The sequence below is a fragment of the Meleagris gallopavo genome, chromosome Z (assembly GCF_000146605.3).
Source record: "Meleagris gallopavo isolate NT-WF06-2002-E0010 breed Aviagen turkey brand Nicholas breeding stock chromosome Z, Turkey_5.1, whole genome shotgun sequence".
NCBI lineage: Eukaryota > Metazoa > Chordata > Aves > Galliformes > Phasianidae > Meleagris > Meleagris gallopavo.
Window position 1 is genome coordinate 9,605,161 of NC_015041.2, and position 23,050 is coordinate 9,628,210.

The following is a 23,050-nucleotide window of genomic DNA, read 5'->3' on the forward strand; positions in this document are numbered from 1 at the left end:
GAACTGGGGTTAAAATTAAGCTTTTTTTAGGGGGGATTGTTGCCCTACTTGGGGATACGGGTTGTTAGTGAGAACTGCTCCCTGCCAGGCGGCTCTCTGCCGCCTTTCTGTACTCCGTGTCGGCCTACAGAGTACGTGGCAGTGGCCTCGCAGAATGCGGGTTTCCCTGAATCCCGTAATGCCTCAACCCGTGCAGAAAACATCTCCAGGAGATCTCCTCCTCTGGCAGCAACGTCTCCACTGGCTTCAGCTGGGACTGGGACTCCAGCAAGACCTCGGAGCTCCTCTCGGGCATGGGAGTGTCGATGCTGAAGAAGGACAAGCTGGGCAATGAGAATACCCTGCAGGAGCCGCTGCTGCCGGTTTGCACACCCCACAAGCGGCTGAAAGTGAAGGATAAGGAGTTCGTCATCGGGCGCAGGCCTCGGCTGTTCCGAGAGGCAGAGCCAGGTATTGGCAGACGGCCCTTCTTTCATTTACCCTGCTAAACTAGTAGGAACTATTGCTGCAGCCATCCCCAGCATAATTTTGAAACCTGGGGACTTGAATTTTTTATATAGAAATCTCAGAACTGAGAAACTGGGCCCTTCAGACCATGAGAGTCCAGATGTGCATCTCTTGCAGGGTGCCACAGGGCAGCCACTCACTCCACTGGTGTTGGACTCTTAATGCGTGCAAGAGTCCCTGCTGGAAAACTGCAGGAAAGGTGCAGTAGGATTTCTGGGTTGACAGGGGAAGGATTCAGTCCTCAGAGCAGTAGGAATACCCTCAGACACTTTCTGCTTTTAATTAAATGAGCTCTGGGTCATAGGCAGCTGTTCTGGAGCTCCAGCATGTAGAATTTTTTTCTGGGCAGACAGAAACACTAGGTAGCTGTGTACCTGTTTGTGAGAATTTGGGGTCGCACACATTCTTAAATAATTCCTGAGAGATGTTTTGAAGAGCACTTTGCATTACCCACTTTTATCTGTGTACTCTGCAGATGCATACCTCCCTTTGGGCCCCTTCTGGGGGTGTAAGGTATGCGGCAAGGATGGGCATTTCAGCTGGGGAGTATAGAGACAAGGAGTCCTGAGATGTCCTTCTGGACCTGTTTTTTCCTTCCTGAATTTGGGGAAGCATACGAGCCTTAGAATACAAATGAAATAGCTGAGATGCTCTCATTTCCTGAAGTGTATTTTTTAAAATGAAGAGTTGAAAGAGGGATGAGTAGTATGTAGAGTCCAGGGACAGACTGTAGTGGTGCTTCTGTCAACCAAACTGAATAAAGCATCAGCAGGAAAAATGCTAGCTTTAACTAGGGCATGCTCACTCTTTCCCTAAAGGTGTTTCTTGGGATGAACTTCCAGATGAACTTCTATTGGCAATCTTTTCATATTTGCCTCTGAATGACTTGTTGAAAGTTTCCATGATTTGCAAGAGGTGGCATCGTCTGTCGTAAGTATTGCTTTTTGTCACTTAATGTTAAGAAGAACTTTGCTTCCACAGGTTGATAAATGATTTGGTTTTCATAAGTGTAATTCAATCTGTTATGTGAGTTGTAAGTACATGTAGTCTCAAAAGACAACTATTTTAGCGTTATTAAATTGTTCTAAATGGCTTTTCTTCCTCTCAATCTTTTGTGAGTCTGGGAAGTTTCTGTAGTTGTACACTAGGATATGACTTCTCCTTGCTAATGAGTAAAATTCTGCTCCCTAGGTTTGATGAATCTCTCTGGCAGACTCTTGATCTGACTTGTAGAAGTCTGCTGCCAGGAGTTGTTGGACAGTTGCTACCTGCAGGTGTTACTGTGTTCCGCTGCCCAAGATCTTGTATTGGGAATCCATTGTTTAAAACCACGAAGTAAGGCTTTCACTGTGTATCAGAGTCTCAAATCTTCAGTGTTTCTCTCTGTTTTTTTTGTTTTTTTTTTTTTAACATCTTCACCAATAGTAGTGTTTGTCATCTCTGTGGAGTGTGGAATAGCTGATCAGTAGTGAGGCATGTGTTGAAATAAGATCTGTATTCATCAGTCAGTTATTAAGAAATAAGCTAACATGATATTTGGAAGTATACTTCCAGCACCATCATGCTCTTGCAAATTATTTCTTTTAGAACCAAGAAATGTGAGCCTCATGAGCATTTTTATTTGTGAACCTCAAGAAACCTGTGTAACTCTAGCAGGATAGACAGCTATTCTGATGAATCCTGCTAAGTATCTGAAAGGTAAAAGTTCTGAAGTTTTGGCTGGTAGGTTATTGGTACAGCCAGCAAGCTTAATAATACACATAGTGTGCAGCTGATATTCAGAAATACAACTCCTCTCTGTAAGCTTTGCACACTTATACAGTATTGCATATATTTATGGTGTATGAAATTTGTAGTTGCTTTTTGGTGCAGTTTTATTAACCATGGTTTTTCATCTCTTAGACCTCTCAGAGTTCAACATATGGATTTGTCAAATTGCACAGTATCTGTTGCAGATCTCCAGAGTATTCTTTGTCGTTGTGAGAGACTGGAGAACCTCAGCTTGGAGGGACTAGTGCTTTCTGATGATATCATCAAGTGAGTGAAATGTTTGGGGATATTTTATAAATAACTTACATTCAGTGCCATTCTTTTGTGCAGGCTAGGGACAGAATACAGTTGGAGTTGTCCCTTGTAGGAGTTGTTTGAAATGGCCTGCTCTAGTCACTTAATGGATTTAGCTGGCAGGCTATACAAGCTGCCTCTTTCCTATCTGTTCAAGAGACCAGGTGGGGAAGAAACACTGCTCTAGAAGAGTTGTTGGGTTGTTTTTTTTTCTTTTTTTCCTTTTTTCTCAGAGTACTAGGAAGCTTGAGAAACTGCTTATCTCTGTGGGGTTTGTGTCTCTTCACTGTTCCTGCATGTGAGCTGCAGAGCAGAACTACTTTTCCAATTTCTGTGCTCCCCGGACATGTTCACGTTTAGTGTATATATTTTTTTATATTTTAAGGAGTTCCAGCAACTTTTCTACCAGGTTCTCTGTGTGCTTCTGCACCATTTCTCATTTCTTTGTTGACCTTCACTGAAAAAGGTATCTGAAAAATTAGACTGTCAAGCACATGAACTGTTTTGTTAAAGAGGAAAAACACTAATGGGTGTGCAATCAAACTCCAGTAACATCAGCTGATTATGGGGGTGCTAGGAACCAGGCTAGATGGCTAATGCTGTGGGTGACCTGCTTTTTGCTCTTGAGTTTCCTGATGTTTTTCTCATACAAGGAAAAAAGAGTGCAAATAAATCAGTATTGTTTGGTTTGTGATGCCAAATAAAGAGGATCTGAAAATTGTTTACAAATTAGGCAACAATTAATGAATTTCATTGCCCTGAGTACAAATATAGTGGTTGTAAGGGGAATACTGTTTGGAAAATGTGGTCTTTTTTTTTTTTTTTTTCCCCGTAACTAACCTCTGCTTCACAGAGAAGTGATTTCCAAAATGAGATGATTGAGTCAATTGAGTAATCATTTGAATTGGAAGGGACCTTTAGTGGTCATCTAGTCCAAGTGGGGGACATCTACAGCTAGACCAGTGTGCTCTGAGCCCCGTTCAGCCTGATCTTGAATGCCTGGGAAGGACAGGGCTTCCACCACCTCTCTGGGCAACCTCTTCCAACGCTTCACTAAGTGAATAATAATAAGTAAATAGTGAGATTGCTTAGTCTTTTGTAGAGATGCAATGATCTTGAATAGGTCATGGTGTTTGTTCAATGATACATAACAGGAGAAGGTTGACTTACAAACACACAAGCATATCAGGAACATCATGTAAGTACATAAGTGTCCTTTGTCAAATTGTGCTGTGAGGCAGCAAGAAGTTGAGATACTTAGTGACTCTTTTAGTATGTCAGTTTACTAAAGATGCAGTGCTGCACATGCAACAAATAATTCTGTGCCTGGAATCTTCACTTCTAAACATTATCATGTGTCTTAGCGATAATAGCAATGTTCCAACATTTTATCTTTTTTTCTTTTCTACAGGAGCATTGCTAACAATCCCAGTCTGATACGACTAAATCTTTGTGGTTGCTCAGGGTTTTCTGCAGAAGCCTTGGAGCTGATGTTAAGCAAATGTTCTATGTAAGACAAAAATAGTTTTTGCTATTCCTACTTACTGTTAACTCCTGAGAGGAATTGTCCTTTTTACTTTTTGATAGGCATTCTAATTGTGTTTGTCTGTCAGTGTTTCTTATGAGGCTTATTATGTTCTCAAATGCTTAACTGTTGGTTATTACTTGAATAATTATATAATTTCTTTTCATCAAGCTATTTTCTTCTTTTATAGCAAAGAGGTACTTCAGTAATTATTTGTGAGTATCTTTAGTCATCATCCTTAAAGGAAGTCTTGGTTGGTTAAAAACCCATCTATATCCACTTGATTATCTAGTATATTTGATTTTCTCAATGAAAGCACTATGTAATTCTCAGAGTGTGAAAGCATACAAGTTTGAGGAAGTTACCATCTGAATGTGGAGTACAAGAGCTCCCTGTGCAGTCAGAACAGTATGAATGGCAGAAAACATTATGCCCTTCCATCCATGGTAGAACAGTTCTGCAGTTTTTGAAGCACTGGTTCAGATGGACAGGTCTAGTGATTAAACCATCTGCTGTCGGAAGTCACTGAATTGAGCTTCAGTAGCTCTGGGATTTACACCCCAATCTCTTTGCTGAGTTCATGTGAGATGGTGGACAATCTACTTAATTTGTTTCTGCGCAGTAATATTTTTAATCAAACTGCAGTAGACCAGTGGACAGACAAAACCTTAATCTTGCGCTGGGTAGTTAATGCCTACAGCTGCGGGTCTGATTACTTGGATACTGAGCTTCTTAAAGAAAGGCAGTGTCTGTACAATGCACAGTGCATAAAGATTAGGTCTGCCATCTGCTTGAAAAAACAGTATTTTTAAATTTACATAATGATTGACAGCTGAAGGCTCTAGTCAGGCGGTTTACTATGCCTTTGTTCTCTGATTACATCTCTAGCAGCTGCACACAAAACAGTACTATGACTGGTGAAATGCTATTGGCAGCTGAGCATGTAGTTGAGGTAAGGTCACAACCTGACCAGTGCTTATATAAAACTCTTAAGTATTTTATGATAACAGTGTAATTGATCACCTGACCAATGCTAATAAGTGATAGCAAAAGATTTGTGTTTCTACCTCTCAATGTGAAGATCTGGTCAGTGGGAACAGGTTCACATCATCAACCAAATACAAGATGAAAAGAAGTGTCTCCCCTTGACCATTTAACTTCATTAACTTAAAATCAGTGATCATGAATCATTTTGATTGAAAGTGATCTTGGGAAGTTGCTTTGACTCTTTGCCTGCAGCAGGTTCTAAATTCAGCGCTGGTCAGGACTTTGTCTAGTTGGGTCTTGAAAACCTCTACAGACAGATTTCTCGCAGCCTATCTAGGCAACCTGCTCCAGAGCTTAATTGTTGTCATAGAGAAATTTGTATTATTGAATACAGGAACTTTGGTAGTAGATGTACCACAGTTTGAGATCTTGTATATATCTAATACAGTTGATACTCCTAAGGCAAAAACTTCTATTTCAGTTATTCTTCCAAACAATTCTTTGTTTGTGTGTAGGTTGGAGGAGCTGAACTTGTCCTGGTGTGACTTCACAACCACTCATGTCAAAACAGCAGTTAGTCACATTACTTCAAAAGTAACCCAACTAAACTTAAGTGGATACAGACAGAACCTTCAAATATCAGGTAAATAGCAGCATAGAAAATATTTATTCCACTAAGAAATGAAGCAGCAGGCTATATATATTTACTTCTGATTGGTGTCCACTGTAAGTACTAGAAATACTGTGTGCTAAGACTGATTTTATGCTCTTTACAGAGCATAATGTTTGCATTGTAAGAGAATCCTACTAATTTCTCCAGCTTAGCCTTGAGGAATGAGAGATAATTTGTCTTCTGAATTTAAAAATAGGTAGAACTCATTTCATCTTCACTTGAAAAGTATAGCCTTCACTTTTGAACTAAGTCCCACAAGCAGGGGAATGGATCTCATGTTAACTGTGAATCATCCTTTCTGATACTGTGGGAGGGAGCTTAGTTTTTGGAGCGTTCTTTAGATAAGGCTTCTGCTGTTAAAAGGTCATTCAAAAAAAGAATAGACATAACAACTACTTAGGTTCTGCCCCAATGTAATACCCTATGGATACTACATTACAGATCTTACAGTTAATTCAGAAGGTAAATAATATCAATATGAATGGTGTTGAAAGCATGTATGTCTTTATAACCGAAAGGTGGGCTGACTGTGAGCTCTTTTCAGATGTTAAAACGCTGGTGGAAAGATGTCCTTTCCTTGTGCACTTAGATCTAAGGTAAGAACTCCTGTGCAGGCAGTCCTTAAGTCCTTATGGTTCAGGGATTGGTAACAATACTGCTCTGCAGTAACCATACAGCAATAATTAATAGTTGAGTAGGACTGCACAGCCAAAATTTGCTTCCTAGGTTAAATTTAGAAAAAAATTACTATCTGTTTTGACTTAATCTGGAGTAACTAACTTAAAAATTTCTTTTTTACCTCAGCGTAAATAGTATGTACAGAAATGATTTGTTAACTAATAAATGATAGCAGTCAAAAAATAAAAGGAAGCATTTAGGCATGCAAAGTTTACGAGCTTATGGTACCCTAGTGAGAGTTTCTTTCAGCTCTCATACTACATGGCCCCAGAACAGTTTTGATTTTATCAAAAAAAGATTTTGATGTAGTCAGTTAAAATCTTTAAAATCTCAATCTGTAAGGTAACTGCCTTTTCATGGTGTGACTTCTGCTGCAGAAAATCTACGTGCAGAGAATTTTTTGCTTCATTTGCCCTTCAGTGAAAATCAAAACATGACACACACGTTAGAAATAGCTTACTTCTGTATTGAGCATGAAGTACTCTACTGGCAGGAAAACAAATTGATGTTTATTACACTTCTCAGCTTGAATTTTAGAGATATCAAATTTACTTCTGTTTTATAATTAAAATATAACTTCTAATTAATATTCTCTCATACAGCGACAGTGTGATGTTGAAACCGGAGTGTTTCCAATATTTTCATCAACTCATCTTTCTGCAACATCTCTGTCTCAGCCGTTGCTACCAAATATCACCTGCTGCCTTAGTGTAAGTAATCCCTAAGTGGCTTTGGTTTACTAATTCAGAGGATAAATAATTTTCAACATGCTTTATTATAGGCTTAAGAACTGCAAGGACTGTTTTGATAAACTTACTGGTACAAAGTAGGAGTAAAATAATGTGGTGACTAGATTTAAGAATACAAACTGGAACCAAAGGTATCGGAGATAATGTTTCCATGGTATCGATCTGTAGTTGTTGAGCAGCATGTTCTACATGTGCCTCATGTCTCTGTTTAAAGGCATTACTTTGAGGTTCCAGTCTTGTCAATGACAGTATAAGTGTCAGCATTAGGTTTTTAATTTTGCAGCAATCAATAACTTGCTTTCAGAAAAGTTAACAGAATGGATAGTACTTGCTGACCAGTGTAAGAATCTCCATATAGCTTTCCTTTCTGTGCACCTGCATCAGTTATTGGTTGGCACTGAAACACAGCTTAGAGGTATTTGCTCAAGGGAATTTTTTTTTTCCTGCTTTTCATTATTACAGCTATTCAGCTCTATCCTGTTTTGCATCTGAAATAGTATGCCCTCAAGTAAAAAAAAACAGAGCCTTTAGCCTAAAAAATTCAATACAAGTACATTTATCTAGTTTGGGTATAGACTGCAAAAATGCTTTCAGTATAATGATTAACTTCTAACTGCTGTCTTTCTAGAGAACTTGGTGAAATTCCAACATTAAAGACTCTTCAGGTATTTGGAATAGTGACTGATAGCTCCCTACAGTTCCTCAAGGAGACGCTTCCTGACATGAAGATTAATTGTTCACATTTTACAACTATTGCAAGGCCAACTGTTGGCAGTAAAAAGAACCATGAAATTTGGGGTATCAAATGCAGATTGTCACTGAGAAACCTTAGTGGCTAGTGATCTTGTATGATGGATGCCATGGATACACTGTGTAGTGGAGCTCCTTAAGAAGCAGAATGTCAGAGCACATTTAATCATAGTTCTCTTTTTATAAAGTATTGTATCTTGGTCTTATGCCATAATGTAGTTCTATAAATATGTTTATACTCTTTAAAAAGAAAAGCCTTTAGAAATCTGATGATCTGTAAGCAATTGTAGAAACTTTTTGTTTTAGGAGAGCTACTTAAAAAAAAAAAAAAAAAAAATTGTGAAACAATCACTGTAATGGAACTGTTACTGCCTTTATTAACTGCTGCAGGTTTTGATGCAGCTGTGATTGTTCTTAGGTGTTGTAAAGGTGCTTTCAATTAACTCTTCCAGCTCTGCAACTCCTGAAAAAATCAGTGGGGGTACTAGATGGCTTAGTTTACTGCTGGTCTAGAGTTTACAGTACTTAAATCAAATAATGCTATCAAAACTATTAAAATTATTAACTGAGTGATGTGTATATTAAGATGTGAAGCTACCCTGTTCGGGAGAGGGACAGAGGAGAGAGTCTGAATTCACTGAACATGGAAACAGTAAGGAAGTATTGGAATGGAGGAAAGCACTTGAGCTCAATACTGTACAAATAAGAAGCAATACAAATGAGTTGCTGTGAAGTTTTTCTTCAGCAAGACTTCATGTTGCTTTTCCTTGCTTAAGTGAACTTATATTAGGAATGTAATCTCAAAACTTCTTACATTGAGCTGCATTTAGTATATTGAAAAAAAAAAAAAAAGTTGCAGGAGCAAGTATCTTGGTTCTAGAACTCAGAGCAGCAACAAAAACTGGGGCTGCGCTGTAAGAATTTTGAGAGGAACTCCTTTGTTGCTATTAAGAGATATCCATTTCTCTTTTAGCTTAAGTTTCTAGTATCATTTAACTTCCTGTATCTTTTAACACTAATAGGGAACACTGTCACAGAAGAAGCTAAATAACTAACCAAAAAACAAACAGAAAACCAACCAAACTAAGACTAAGGACAAGTAATGAGTCCCCCACCTCTTGGGGAAGAGATGTGGTTCAGTCCACTCCCAGTCCTGCTGTCGGCTAGGCATGTTCCAGAAATAAGGGTAAGCATTATTATTGTCTTTTAGCACAAAACTTGCAAGTAGTGAGCAACAGTAGGGGATATACCATTGTTGTGGTAAATAGGCTGTTGCATAGGTATAGCATCTTCCAAAGTCAGTCCAAAGATAAAAAGCTTAGTAATAAGTACACAGCAAAATAGTGTGGAAAATTGCTTGTCTGCAGTTTTAGTTTTCATGCCTTAAACTTCTTTGAAAGTTTACTTCAAGATGAAAGGTGTATCTACTTGTAATTCTTCTGTCTCTGTATAATGTAACCCCATAAAACTTGTTTTGCATTTAATAAAAAGCTAAGGAATTGCTATATTGTACTAATGATTTGCACCAACATTTTTGCATGACTAAAAAAGCAGAAACTTGTCCAATCAGTATCTTACCAACTGTGATTTAGATGACAGGGTATCATAACGTCATGCTTAGTAAATGAAAGGAAGGTGAGCACAATAAATACACACCCACACACACACACACACACATATATATAGATATATATTTAAGTTGAAATCAGGCCTGCGACAACTTCAAGCATCTATTAAACTTTTAATTTTATTACATAATGTAGAAACTTTAAAAAAAAAAAAAAAAAAGAAAGATGACCTGTTTAGTTTAGCAGAACACAAGTGTGGACTGGCACTAAAAGATGACACTATGGATTTCATTTGATTCAGCAGGTAGAAGAGTTCAGTGCCAGTCCAGGCCAATTAAATCAGTGTTATACCAATACTCAGCCCTGTCACAGAACATTGTCTACAAGGTAAGTTGTCTCTACTGCTTTCCTTTATAACAAAGGATTTTACAATTCTTTAATAGAAAAGGTAGCTGCTTACTGATTATCTATTATAGATCTCTAACCCATCCTTGTTATTTAAATCAAGCATTCACCAGTAAATGCTATAACAGAAGTGCAATTAAAATACAGACAAAACCAGTAGAGGCCACTCATGAGTAGGTCAGGTTTACGGTTTGCTAAGTAACAGTCAGGAACTTAACTCTGAAATGTAAACCCTAAATCAGATTATACTTTGGGTACACAGGATTTGAAAACATGGTGTTTTAGTCTCAACATTCAGAATAAGAGTATCTTTATCAGGAACACAACCAACTCAGGCTAATCTTTCTTCTTTAAAACATTACGGCACAAATGTCTGAATAAGTAGCATATAGGTTCTCTGCCAGAAATTTTTACTTACACAGCTAAACTGAATATCTAAATAAGATTTTAATCTCAGAGTTGCTGGTAAAGTTCTAGGAAATCATAAATTAATGTTACTGACATTGTTTTTTGAATCTTAACACCAAGTGGATGAGTATACTGGACAAAAGGCACATAGGGCCATCCTTAACTGGCTATGAAGGGATTACGATAACTAAAACCTTATTCTGTGTGGCCAATGTTTCAAAGTCTTGCATCTTTACAATAAGATAAATTCTGCAAACTACTTTAGATATTAAGAGCTTTACTCTTAATATAGTTTTGAAAGAATATTTGGCTGTTTTGCTTTTCCTCTTCTGCTCGGTCCGTCTATATCTATAGACCAGATAACTCAAGATCAGGTGAATAAATTTGTGTACAGCACACTTAAAGGTGAAATGTGTACAATACAGTGACAGCTTATTTTTAACAAGTTCCATAGATACAAAGTTTTTCTTAGAACTGAAACCTGTTTCTAAATTCTGTTTCTAACTGAATACAAAAACTAACACAGTGTAAAGGAAAAATCCTTTATACACTTCCTACAGCTATAAGAGTAAGTATATTTTGTGATTGGCAATAAATACATTGATTGGCCACACTGGAGAACATCCCCATTAAAACTGAGAACATCTATTACAGAAGTCTCTTCATTCAAAAGTAGTTTGAAAAAACTCACTTTTGGAAATAGATTTTTCCTAGTAGACAGGAAAAAAATTTTTTTCAAGTCATGTGTCAGAAGAGTTCCTGCTGTAGAAATCTTCATTTTGTCAAATTCTGCCCTCTCATCTATGCATTAATCAGCACAGATTTTCAAAGGCAAAGTTCACAGTTTCTCTAAAACAGTATCTAAAAAGTCACTTCCTCTTCTACAACCAGTTTTTGTATAGCATACATAATCAGAGGCACATAAAACCATATTTGTTGTCAATTCAGTATCAGTTAGAATTCAGCATAAATTTTGTGGGGAAAGTAACAGGGTAACATGTAAGTATTATTTGCACTCTAGCTACAAGGGCTGCTCCAAAAGTAATGCCGCCTCTTTTATTACACCGGCCTGTAACGTTAGAAGCAGATGTATGGCAGTGGAGGAGGAACCTTCCCACCAATATCCCATTACATGTTGTTGCCACTTGACAGATGGCAGCAAAGGGGCAGGCTGACAAAACGGCACCTGACATGGAAGTGCAGATGAAGCAAAGGTATGCAACTGAATTCTTTCATGTGGAAAAAATGGCACCCACTGACACTCAATGACGCTTGTTGAATGTTTAAGGAGAACAAACAGTTCTCCTTAACATTGAACACAGCATGGTGAGTGGTACATTTTAGCAGTGGCTGCAACAGTGGGTCATCATGCTGTGGTGCAGTTTTATGAACAGACTTGCATTCACTGCTGATCAGTAGTGGTGACTGTTGAGAAACAGTGTTTTGTAGCTGAGAATTTGCTCCATCAAGAAGTGTTATTGTGCTCTTTATACCATTGCTGTTTCCACAGAAAGAAACAGGAAGCATTCCTTTCAGAGCAGCCTATACAGCAGGGATCAGCTGAGCTCATTTCATTCTTCTGCAGTTGTAAAGAAACTCAGAACCTAAAACTTCAAATCATTCAACTTAAGGTCTGTATTTTTTCTTTATGATAACTGCACACACTGTGACTGGACACCCGCAAGCCACATACTCCATTCAGTGAGGGACTATGTCTTAAGCACGTTTTCTGTAGTTTCATATTCATAGCAAAGGACTCAATAAAAGCCATAAGTTTCAAGTCTCCCTCTACTCAAAGAGCAAAGGTAGGAGCTACCTCACTGAAAATATGAAAGACCTGGAAATTAAACCAGGCTTTCACTTTTAACACAATTCTACAAAGTAGAAAAAAATACTGGATGAGCCAAAAAATATTTGTCATGAATTGTATGAAACTACAAAGTTGTAAAATTTTTGAAAAGTATACAAAAGATTTGTGTTTCTATTATGACAACATCAGCAGTTACCAAAATCTATATATCCTTGCACCAAATCTTTAGATTTTGACAGTCAGATTTTCTACAAAAGTGGATGTATGAAGATATTTATTTTTTTTAACCAGTTCCACACTTATTAAAAAACTGTACATCTGAATGCTGACTTAGTATTTAAACCCATCTACCTATGGTTTAAAAAGATGTTCTTTCACATTTGCCATACAGGTTAAAAAATGTCAATCTGCACTGAACTTAGAGGTAAGACTTCAGATACATTTCTTATACACCAGATGCAAAAAGAGCATAAATAGGCTTCCAAGATATCCCCAACCCAAGGAATGAAAAGCACCTCAGTTTTTCTCCAATTTCTCTTACAACCAAAAAAAGCCAACTTTCAACTTAATGCAGCATTATGATGTGCTGTCCTTCTCCAGGAGTTCTCTCTCTGGATCCAGAATTGCTTCAGCAGAAAACACCAGGGCCCTTTCATTCTTCGAGCAAAACAGTGCACAGTGCATCCTCCTTATCGATCAATATTGACGCTATTGCGCCATCATTGAACTCAAATGATGTTCCTCCATCTATAACCATACATGCATCCCAACAGCGAGAACGGACACAGACTCTGCCAACAAAAAAATAAAATAGTTTAGAAGTGAGATGGTTCAGAGAAACACTTACCTGAACAAAGAGACTGTTTCTTGAATGTTTCTTTGTATGGGCCAGTAAATGCTGAATCACGCAGGAGCATATGTAATAATATTGTAGCAGAGAGGATTAGAGGACCTATTCAAAAGAAGGCTGTTGCTCCAAGAGTCTGAGGACTCTTATAATACTACACCTGAAATGAAACTGGAGTTCAGGTGCATTTTAAAACAAAGCTAGTGATAATCCCATTTAATAACGATTTGCCTAATCTTTCACAGAAAAGAAGTCTTACATAATTAGCATGATTTCAATAAATTGGCCTTGAAGTTAAATGCAACATGCATTTACAAACTAGCAGTATCTCAAATACTTTGAATATTACTGTATTCTGTTGTGCTGTATGAATCATTGACAGAAAAGATAAAGTCATTTAAAACACAAGGTCAGAATGCTTGCCACACAACTTAAGTAGTTACGGCAGCAATTTCCTTTTAATATTAAGAGTGTGACCAGTATGTTCTCTGGTTAATAGAAAAATTTTAAGGCAGCTTTTCTACAGCTGGTCCAGACAGAATAAAGCTACTAACCATCTTCTTCACTTATAAGTGAAATTAACATTTGTCAAGATTTCTTCTTTCAAATATATAGCAAATAAGAATACTCTTTAATATTTTTCTCTACAATTATTATTTTTTTTTAATATTGCTAGATGGGAACTAGGAGTGATTTCAGAAAAGCTGCAAGAGTGCAGTCTGACATGGATGTGCCTGACTGTTCCGGACCTAGGCCTTGGTCTAGACATGTTCTGATCTCCAAGATTTAATCAGCAATTACTGCAGTGACTTAAATCTTCATGAAGACTCATCTTTCACAAAGATAAAAAACTTGGAAGGATGGCCAAATGTCAAAACTTAGCCAGTCTCTGCCAAGTCTGAAGCCTGGAGGTACATTCCTCCGTTTCACTTTAGACAGCTAAAGTATCTCAGAAAGAACAGCAGTAGCAAGATGTTTAGCACAAAGTGCAAAAGACAAACCATGAGAGGCAGCAAAAACTACTTCAAGGAGGAAAAATGGACAGATATCCCTCATAGATATGTAAACATTTTTTACTGCAGGAGAGTTTCTATAGTATATCTTATGTTGACAGGATAGGAATTGATCTTATAGCACTTACAGATGAAAATTCAGTTATTTATTTCTATTTTAAACTCTTCTTGTACCATCTCTCTAGGTTTACTCAACCTGGAAACCTCCCAGCTCAAAATGACTGAGAAGAAGAAGCAGTAAACATTTAAGACATGATAATTTTACTATGTCATAAAATGTTGCAACACAGTTGTGGCTCAAAAGGAGAATTCAAGTCTCCAAAGTCAGACTCCTTTGTTTTGACATAAAAGGTTGAATTAACATTTGGTTGATATTGACACACTGTATTGTTCTCAACATAGTTACTCTAAACATACAATAACAGTTGCGTATGTTTTTATTCACTTAACTATAGTGAGTTCAATAAAAAGTGCTCTATGTTAAAATGACTGAATTACAGAAAAATTTAGTTTGGAAGGGATCTAATCCACAGCCTTCAACTCAAAGCAGGCCTTATTTCAAAGATATATTATGTTGCTTTTGGTCTTGCCTTCTCAAGTTTGGACTGTTCCAAGAATACCACCAGTAGTCTCTCATCAACCTATTCTACTGTCAGACCATCCTCAGTGAAAAATATTTCCTTATCAGAATTCTATAACATATAGGTCATGACACTACACTTCTCCTCTGCTCCTGCACTTCTGCTCTGAAGAGTCTTTCCGCTCTGTAACTGGAAGACAGTAACTGTATCTGCCCACTTTGTCTTGTCTTCTTCAGGTTAAACAAAATACCTTTTGACTCCTTCCCATATACCACGTGTTTTAGCCCCATAATACTCTTAGGGACCCATTCCTGAATTCACTCCAGTTTGTCAGTGCCTGTCTCATAGTGAGGGCAATGGTATACATGCAGAAGTGAGCACACTGTGATTCTTTTATTCTGTAGAATTGTGTGTGGCTCAGACGTTATGAAAGCATAATGCAGCTTGGAAACATCTTCCTGTTCTTACTAGAACTATACTCAAGCCACTGAGAAGACAAACTAGCAGTTGAAACACTTCAAGGAAAACTCCTGTGTTACCTACATACAGAAAATACAGAATGGTAGAGGCCTTCCTTAGCTGCTACAGTCAACACTTACTTTGAAGAGAAGCCACGCTGCCGACTGCTAGAGAAAACTCTGTTTACAATAGGTTCTCGAATGCTGAAAAACATCTTTGGTTCTTCTGGACTATAAAGCAGGGATTCATTGTAATCATTTGTTACTGTAAGTAGAAATCAGCCATTAGTTTTTGTATATGTCAGAAAATGTCTTTCGTCCAGGAAAGAACAGCTTCTTACTTAGAGATATAATACTGAGTCTTGCCAGGTGTTTAATAGCCTTCACCTTTCAGCTGATTTTACAATACTTAAGTTCTATTCCATGACTTACGTTCACTAATCTCTTCAGCTGAGTAAGTATTTACTCTTCCAAATCTTAGGACAATTGAAATTCTCATGAAGATCTACACATTCTAAAGTCCAAATTACTGCTCTCATTTCAAGTCAGAAGTTTTTCCACCAAATTCATGTAAATAATATTTCTGAGAAAGATTAAAGAGGAAAAACTTCTTTACCTTGATGGTGATAGAGCACAGGATCAAGGACAGGTTGTGAAGTCCCCTTCTCTGGAACAACACACCTGGATGCTTTCCTATACAATCTACTCTACAGAACCTGCATTAGCATGGGAGTTGAACTACACGATCTCCAGACTTCCCTTCTAACAGCTACAGTTCTCTGATTCAGTAACATTGCAAGAGCACTAAAACAGCTGAAGTGGTGCTGAGTATATAAAAATAAACTGGTCAACATTTATGATATCTTAAAGAAATCTTGGCTTTTTCACTAACCTTTTTGTACTAGTTCTGTGTTCAGTGGCATATTCAAACTTCCATGCTTTTTAGCTGTTAGAACAAGATTAAGAAGAGCACCTATTAGAGAAGAGTATCTTTGTGTAAACTTAGCCAGTGATGCCAGGCTGTTCACTCACCGATATTAAGAATCTCTTCAACAGCTTGATTTGCTACCTTGTTAATATTATAGGACCTAAATAGAAAAGTAGAAGTCTTGTTTGGTAAGCAATAAAACTCAAGGAAACAAACAAAAATCCCAAGTACCTTGCATACAGATAAAAAACTAGGTTTCAGACAATGGAAAAATTAAGAATGCTGTTAAGCATAGGCAGACAACAGTTTTCTTCCTGAGACCAGATTCAGAAACTGACTGCTGCATCTGTGCAGAGGTACTGTGAACATGTCAGTTGCCTAGCTCTCAGCCCAGGGCTTTTGTTATGGCTGTAAAACACCTTAAAATGCAACAGACACACATAACACACTACAGAAATGCCATGGATGCTTTTCCAATGTTATTCCTCCTTCACTTACTACCAGCCTACAAACCTGAACAAATGCTGAGAAGAAATTGAGATGCATGGTTGTTCTCTCTCCTAACTAGTTAACTTGGCAGCTGAAGAAGTACTTGGACATCTAAATTTAAATGCCTCGCATATTGAGGAGCTCTGAAATCTCAACAAGACCCCTAAACCAGACACCAGTTACAGCAATGAAGATAGCAATCCTGGAGTTTGGATGGAATCCTGGAATCTTCTGCTGAGATTGCTCAGTAGAAAACATAAGCAAATTAAATGCATAAGAACAGCTTTTGAACTATGACTATATGTTCCCAAAGTACCAAACACTAGGAAAGTTCTCCTAGCAATCTGCCAGTTTCATTCTTGGCAGTCTCTAGGACAAAGTTATGCTGACTGAATACAAGATTCTGAGTTACAATGAATATTTAAGCCCAGTAACCAAGGGCTACAGCATGAATATTCATTTTTCTAATTTCATTAAAAGCTTCAATTTTAGTCCACCTTAGCTTGCCACAAAAATCCAGTTTGTACAACCTTAAATGATAAGGATAGCTCAATTTCCAAATCTCTCTCTCCACAGAAAACTAAATTGGTCAGATTTGCATATAGCACTGCATCTTGTTTAAACTACTGCTAAGGAAATCTATTCCTTTGATTAGGTTAGTACAGCTCTCCTTGGATATATGCTTCTTCATCTAAGAAAAATATTTTGACAAAAAAATGGTGCCTTTTCAGTTAAGTTTGAAAGACTTGGAAAAAGAATGAAAACATAGATGTGCCAGAGAACACTTAAGTACAAGTCTTCCCATTGCTATTAGAGCTTCAGTCTTCATAAATGTTTCCTGAGCTTCTTAATCTAAGCAGTTTAATTTTAACCAACAAGACTACCTCAGAGAAACCCGCCAGGCAGAGCAGGATCTCTCCCTCAACATTCCCAACCTCTCCTCTCCAGAGGGGGCATACAAACTTCCAAGCAAAATTGCAGTTAAGCTTTTGTCACAATTCCTCAGCTCCTGATCCTTTCAACTCTTCTCACCACATCTGTAAGGGAGAGAAATTCTCCTCTCAAACACACAGAACAGCTTCATGCTATGTCTAACAGTGAGACTATTTGGATATACACTGATTATTCATAGCTCAACAGAGCCTTAATATGGACAATATGCTTCAGCAAAACAAGTTAGTCTACTTTTATCTGAAACAATATTTTGTGCCAAAGCAGCAGCATGTACTTACCATGCTTTTGATCCTGTTCCTGTGCACACATTGAGCCCTGAACTCTTCTGCTTTTCCCAAGGACCATCATCAACTGATATCTCATAATAGGAGGCCCTATGAAGCGAGAATTTAAAACTGGGTTTGCAGGACTTAAAGTTCTCCCTGAATAAGACAGAACACACAGCCTTATCAGGCACATAAAAATTTAGAGGAGATATTTTCAAATATGGATGACAATTTCACAGGCTTTGTTGAGTACTTCCAATTTGGTAGCCACTTTTCACTCAGTTTTATAGCAGTTTTTATAATGGACAAAAGCAATCTCCAGCATGACATATTTTAGACAGTTTTCCTTACAACTACTTTTAATATTCAATTCCATGTAAAGAACTCTGGATCATTTGGCAATGACTTTGCATACTTAGAAATGAAACTGCAAATACATTACCTTCCTTATATTGTACTACTTGTACTTGTACTACTGCATAAATTCTTATGTTGTGACTGGGTCTCAAAATTACAACAGGGAACACTAAGAGTAAATAATAGCATGGCTTCAAGCTGAATTCATGATCACTTCAGCAATTAAAAACTCACTGTGATTCTTCACAAACAGCTTTTTTTTTTTTTTTTAAACAACATTCAGCAGGTTTTTGAGTTTCTCCTCAAGACAAATTCTTCCTAAAACTCAGGTGTTCCAGTCTTGGGGCATAATCATCATTCTGCATGGTATTATTGATGCATCAGAAGATTCCATATCTTAGGCCTATCTCTCTCCATAAGCTTCAGAACTTCCAGACATATTTAAGAACAGTTGTTGATGCCTAAGAGAAATAGTATGATATAGCCCTCAGATAAATAGATAACCCCCTTGGAAATACATCCCATTCACTGTGTTCAGCATGACTAAACTTCTTAATAAAAGAAGTTTACTGAGCTTCTAGTGATTGATGTTTTGGTCTGGACAAACTAAAAATACAAAGCTTGTAATACTTTCTTGTTTTCTCAACTGACATTTTGAAGATGCACCTAGTATTTTGTCTTCTTATGCAGCATTTCAGCCTTAAAAATAAAAATTTATTTGAGCCTTAAAAATTAAACCCATCTGTGTGACATCATTATTGAAGTCTTCAAGTCCTATTAACACAAGATTTATTACTAGAGATTTGTTCCTACAGGTATTGTGTTCTTCACTGCCTCTCAAATATACTGAACTAAGGAACTAGTGTATTTATCACATTCAGATGTAGAGGGCAATTGTAAAGTGTTGGAAAGCAGCTTTGTGTTCCTCTATTGTTGTACATTAAATAAATGTTTTAGAACCTTGATAAAATTGAATTTGATTAGTAGACAGCAATTTATGTATCTGTTTGAGACTAATTCCTTCTGCCAGTGTGAGGCTGCAGTCCAGATGGAAGATAAAGCACTCATGGAACATTTATACTGTTTCCAGCAGCAATCACAGTGTCCCAGGCACTGTACAAACACAAGAAGATGTTACACACTAAAGTTTAAAAAAAAAATAATACAGAATAAAAGGATATAAAATGCAAGTAAAAGTTCGGCAAAGCACTGACTGAGGATCATGTTTTAACTCCTTCCTCAAAGCCCCACTCATATTCCCCATATCCTTCTTGTTATTGTTTAGCTAACAGAAATGCATTTATCTTCAGAAAGGACAGTCATGAAGGTACATTGCATAATGCAGTATCGTTATGTGATACAACTGTTTTCTTAGAACAAGAACATTTTCCTGCAATAACAAGGCTTCAGCCAAATGCAGGGCTTCTAAATACAGAGGCAGGGAAAGAAGTTATTATTAGTATTTCAGTTTGGTCATGCTAGGCTAGCAAAAATATATTTAAGAAGAAGTGCAGAAGAGTAGACAATTTAAAGTCATCTTTTGAAATCTTCAGTCCATGGTAAAGACAGTAACTGAAAATATATGATTAGATAATAGCTAGCCAAGAAAATAACAGACAAGAAAAACAGAGGAGAGAATGGCCAGACTGGAAAATGGAAAAATAGATGCTTACAGCACTGCACTTTGCACTTAACTTCTGAATACACACTTCATAACTAGCAGCAATCCAACCTATTGGATTCTAGATTGATAAACTAGAGCAGAAATTCAACAGCAAAGACATCATCAGTGATTGCCCACTACAGCGTTATGAAAAGAAATGAAGACAGTTGTGCCCTCCTGCAACAGAAAAAACAATTATGCATACCTGGATGAAAGAGATTCCCCAATGAAGACTTCATTGAGTGCTCTTACTGGTAAAAGATGTGGACCAGAAACATCAGATCCTGCAGATATTGAAAAGAATCATGTTAAACCATGGCTCCAAAGCCTAGATTTTCAAAAACAATCCATGATTCATTGGAAGACAAGCTTTACTGCCCATATTTGCATTTAGATGTTGGTTCTCAGTGTCCAATTTTCATTTCAAGGACTCACTTTTATCACCAGTTTAGTCTGTACCTAGTTATAGTCCTTTAGTAGAAACTACAAGTAGTTGAACCAAGGTCAGTAAACCAATGCCACACATTTTCAGACATCGCTTTGCCTGAGAACCAATGGGCAGCCACACTGATTATCTCCTCTTCTAGTCACCGACAGTGACTTAATAAACATTTTAGATTTAGTTCAAAGAATTACGAGTTACATCAGAGGTAATTTAAAGAAATTAACAAATTTTTCATAATAAACAGGACTTCTCAGAAAAGAAATATAGAACTAGATAAATGAGGCTCTTGAATTCTCAGTCCAGCATAAAGAAAACAGTGGAAGATGTTTGATGACCTAGGAATTACCCAGGAAGAGATTGTCACTTTTTTCGTTTGCTTGCAGACAGTGACAGCTTATTTTTCAGTTGTGAGGTATTCTACCTCAAATTCAGTAGAAGCGAAGTGTGTGCAGAGACACTTTCAGTGTGGACTTGATAAATTCGTGATAAACTGTTCCTATGGTACCCCCAAGTAATCCTAAGAGACACCACTTAGTAACAGCCTGAGGTATTTTGCCAGCAGGTGATACTATTTCAAGAAATCTCTTGAAACTGTAAATGCTGAAAGCTAGTTCTAAATATTTAAGTCCAGAACAAATATAGAAGATGATCATACTCACATCTAAAAAACCCAGGGTCTGAACCTTGACCTAACAAGTATCGTCACTTCCTGTTTCTCAAAAACAGTAACCAAACTTTCAATATTTCAGTTCTTACAAATCTATGCCTCTTATTCAAAGTTATCATAGCAAAGTGATTATATTCTTGTCACAGACTTTAACCTACTTTGATCCTGGAATCTTTCATTTATATGAGCTCTGCTGTGTTGCTCTTGGCTTAGCTGCTGTTCATGTAAATCCACAGGGACAGGGTTAATACCAGTTCCTTCAAGATACAGTCGGATTCTTTGTCGCCACTGCCACCTTAGAGAGGGGAAAAGTTTTTATCAGTACCCAAAACACTCACTACAGAATTAGGTAAGATCAGAGAGACTTGAAGACACAAGGGTTGTACCAGTTCATTCATAAAGCAGAGCATCTTACAATTTAAGGCTAAATACAAGGTCACATTTCAAGTTTCATAGCTTCCATATAAATTCTCTACTTATGAAATTAACCATATCAAAATGTTAATACTTTACACTTACCAAATTGCCAGCTGATGTTTTTCCTATGTGTAAAATAAGATGATACTGACCAAAATACATCTTCAAAAGTTACATTACGCAGAATCATGCAGAATCACAGGTGTCAAAAAGGACCTCAAAAGATCATTAAGTCCAACGCCCTGCTAAAGCTGGTACCCTACAATTGATCACAGAGGTAGGCATCCAGACAGATCTTAAATACCTCCCATACAAGGAGACTCCACAGCCTCTCTGGGCAGCCTGCTCCAGTGCTCCATCACCCTTACCATAAAGAAACTCTTCCACATGTTTGTATGGAACTTCCTATGTACAAGTTTTAGGCCTTTGCTCCTTGTTCTTTCACTACACACCACTGAGAAGATTCTGACCTGATCCATTTGTCTCCCACCTCCCTTTACATACTTATAAACATTTATCAGATCCCCTCTCAGTGCTCTTTTCCACAGGCTGAACAGACCCAGGTTACTCAGTCTTTCCTCATATGGGAGATGCTCCAGAGCCTTAAACATTTTCATGGACCTCTGCTGGACTCCTGCTAGAAGATCCCTGTCTTTTTCGACTGGGGAGCCTAGAACTGGACACAGTATTCTGGCCTGACGAGGGCAGAGGAGAGGGGCAGGATCACCTCCCTGGACCTGCTGGCCATGCTCTTTTTAATCCACCTCAGGATCCCACTGGCCTTTATGGCCCCAAGGGCACACTACTGGCCCATGGCCAACCCGTTGTCCATCAGGACCCCCAGGTCCTTCTCTGTAGGGCTCCTCTCTTAATTACTATTGATGCATGTGGTTATTCCTCCCCAGGTGCAAGACTTTACACTTGCTTTTGTTAAACCTCATCAGGTTTCTTCCTGCCAATCCAAACAGAAAGACTACTTTCAATTCAGAAAGAAAAAAAATTATAGAACTGGACTATTACATCCCTATTTTGGGATCCTGTTACACTGTTTACCATCACAAAACAAAGGTAGTCTGATAGTTTGCCCTTTATAAATCAATTGGATTGGTTGTTACATGGAACAAGGTAAATGCTTACAGATTTCTTCAAGTAAAGTGACTTCCACATAGTTCAAGGATAAGGATTAAAAAAAAAAAAAATCCTGTCTGTCCAGTCTCCAACATATACATCACCATCCTAATAGAACTCTGAGCCATCAGACGTTCTTTCAGACAAGTTGATCCAGGTATCCACCTAGTACAAAACTTCCTTCCAAACGAGTGTAGGGTGCCATTCAGAGGGACCTCAACAGGCTTGAAAAGTGGGCCTGGGTGAACCTAATGAGGTTCAACACAGCAAAGTGCAAAGTTTTGCACCTGGGACGGAGGAATCCCAGGCATTGGCACAGACTGGAAGGAACAGTCCTTGAGAGCAGCCCTGCAGAGAAGGACCTGCGGGTCCTGGTGGATGAAAAACTGAAAATGAGCCAGCAGTGTGTCCTTGCAGCTCAGAAAGCAAATGGTATCCTGGGCTCCATCAGAACAGGGGTGGCCAGCAGGGACAGGAAGGTGATTGTCCCTCTCTACTCTGCCCTTGTGAAGCTCCATCTGGAGTACTGTGTCCAGTCTGGAGCCCCCAGTACAAGAAAGACAGAGAGCTGTTGGAGAGGGTCCAGAGGAGAGCCACAGAGATGATCAGGGGTCTGGAGCACTCCCCTACAAAGACAGGCTGAGGGAGCTGGGCTTGTTCAGCCTGGAGAAAAGAAGGCTGTAGGGTGACCTCATTGCAGCCTTTCAATACCT

At 38.0% G+C, this 23,050-nt stretch overlaps 2 protein-coding genes across 2 annotated transcripts; one reads left to right on the top strand and one right to left on the bottom strand.

The window, feature by feature from the left end:
• The first annotated feature begins 121 nt into the window (after positions 1-121).
• On the top strand, positions 122-9,445 carry SKP2 (S-phase kinase associated protein 2). The gene is made up of 9 exons (XM_010725331.3): positions 122-450; positions 1,326-1,437; positions 1,699-1,842; positions 2,410-2,544; positions 3,983-4,081; positions 5,599-5,726; positions 6,301-6,352; positions 7,037-7,144; positions 7,812-9,445. Exons 1-9 carry the CDS (start codon positions 294-296, stop codon positions 8,020-8,022), a joined length of 1,146 nt encoding a protein of 381 aa, XP_010723633.1. The 5' UTR covers positions 122-293; the 3' UTR covers positions 8,023-9,445.
• A 217-nt stretch (positions 9,446-9,662) lies between these two features.
• NADK2 (NAD kinase 2, mitochondrial) lies at positions 9,663-21,107 on the bottom strand (the record flags this gene model as incomplete). Its single annotated transcript, XM_010725338.3, has 7 exons — positions 9,663-12,915; positions 15,165-15,288; positions 15,916-15,969; positions 16,056-16,111; positions 17,673-17,816; positions 19,886-19,964; positions 20,951-21,107. Coding segments are annotated over 7 exons (753 nt in total), but the record flags the coding sequence as incomplete, so codon positions are not given.
• Between the last annotated feature and the right edge of the window lie 1,943 nt (positions 21,108-23,050).

Bases quoted from the DNA above. Each gene is read 5' to 3' on its own strand.
- SKP2 (XM_010725331.3), top strand. From the start codon at position 294: ATGGGAGTGTCGATGCTGAAGAAGGACAAGCTGGGCAATGAGAATACC. The intron at 2,545-3,982 runs GTGAGTGAAATG...TCTTTTCTACAG, and splicing joins CTTTCTGATGATATCATCAA to GAGCATTGCTAACAATCCCA. The intron at 6,353-7,036 runs GTAAGAACTCCT...TCTCTCATACAG, and splicing joins CTTGTGCACTTAGATCTAAG to CGACAGTGTGATGTTGAAAC.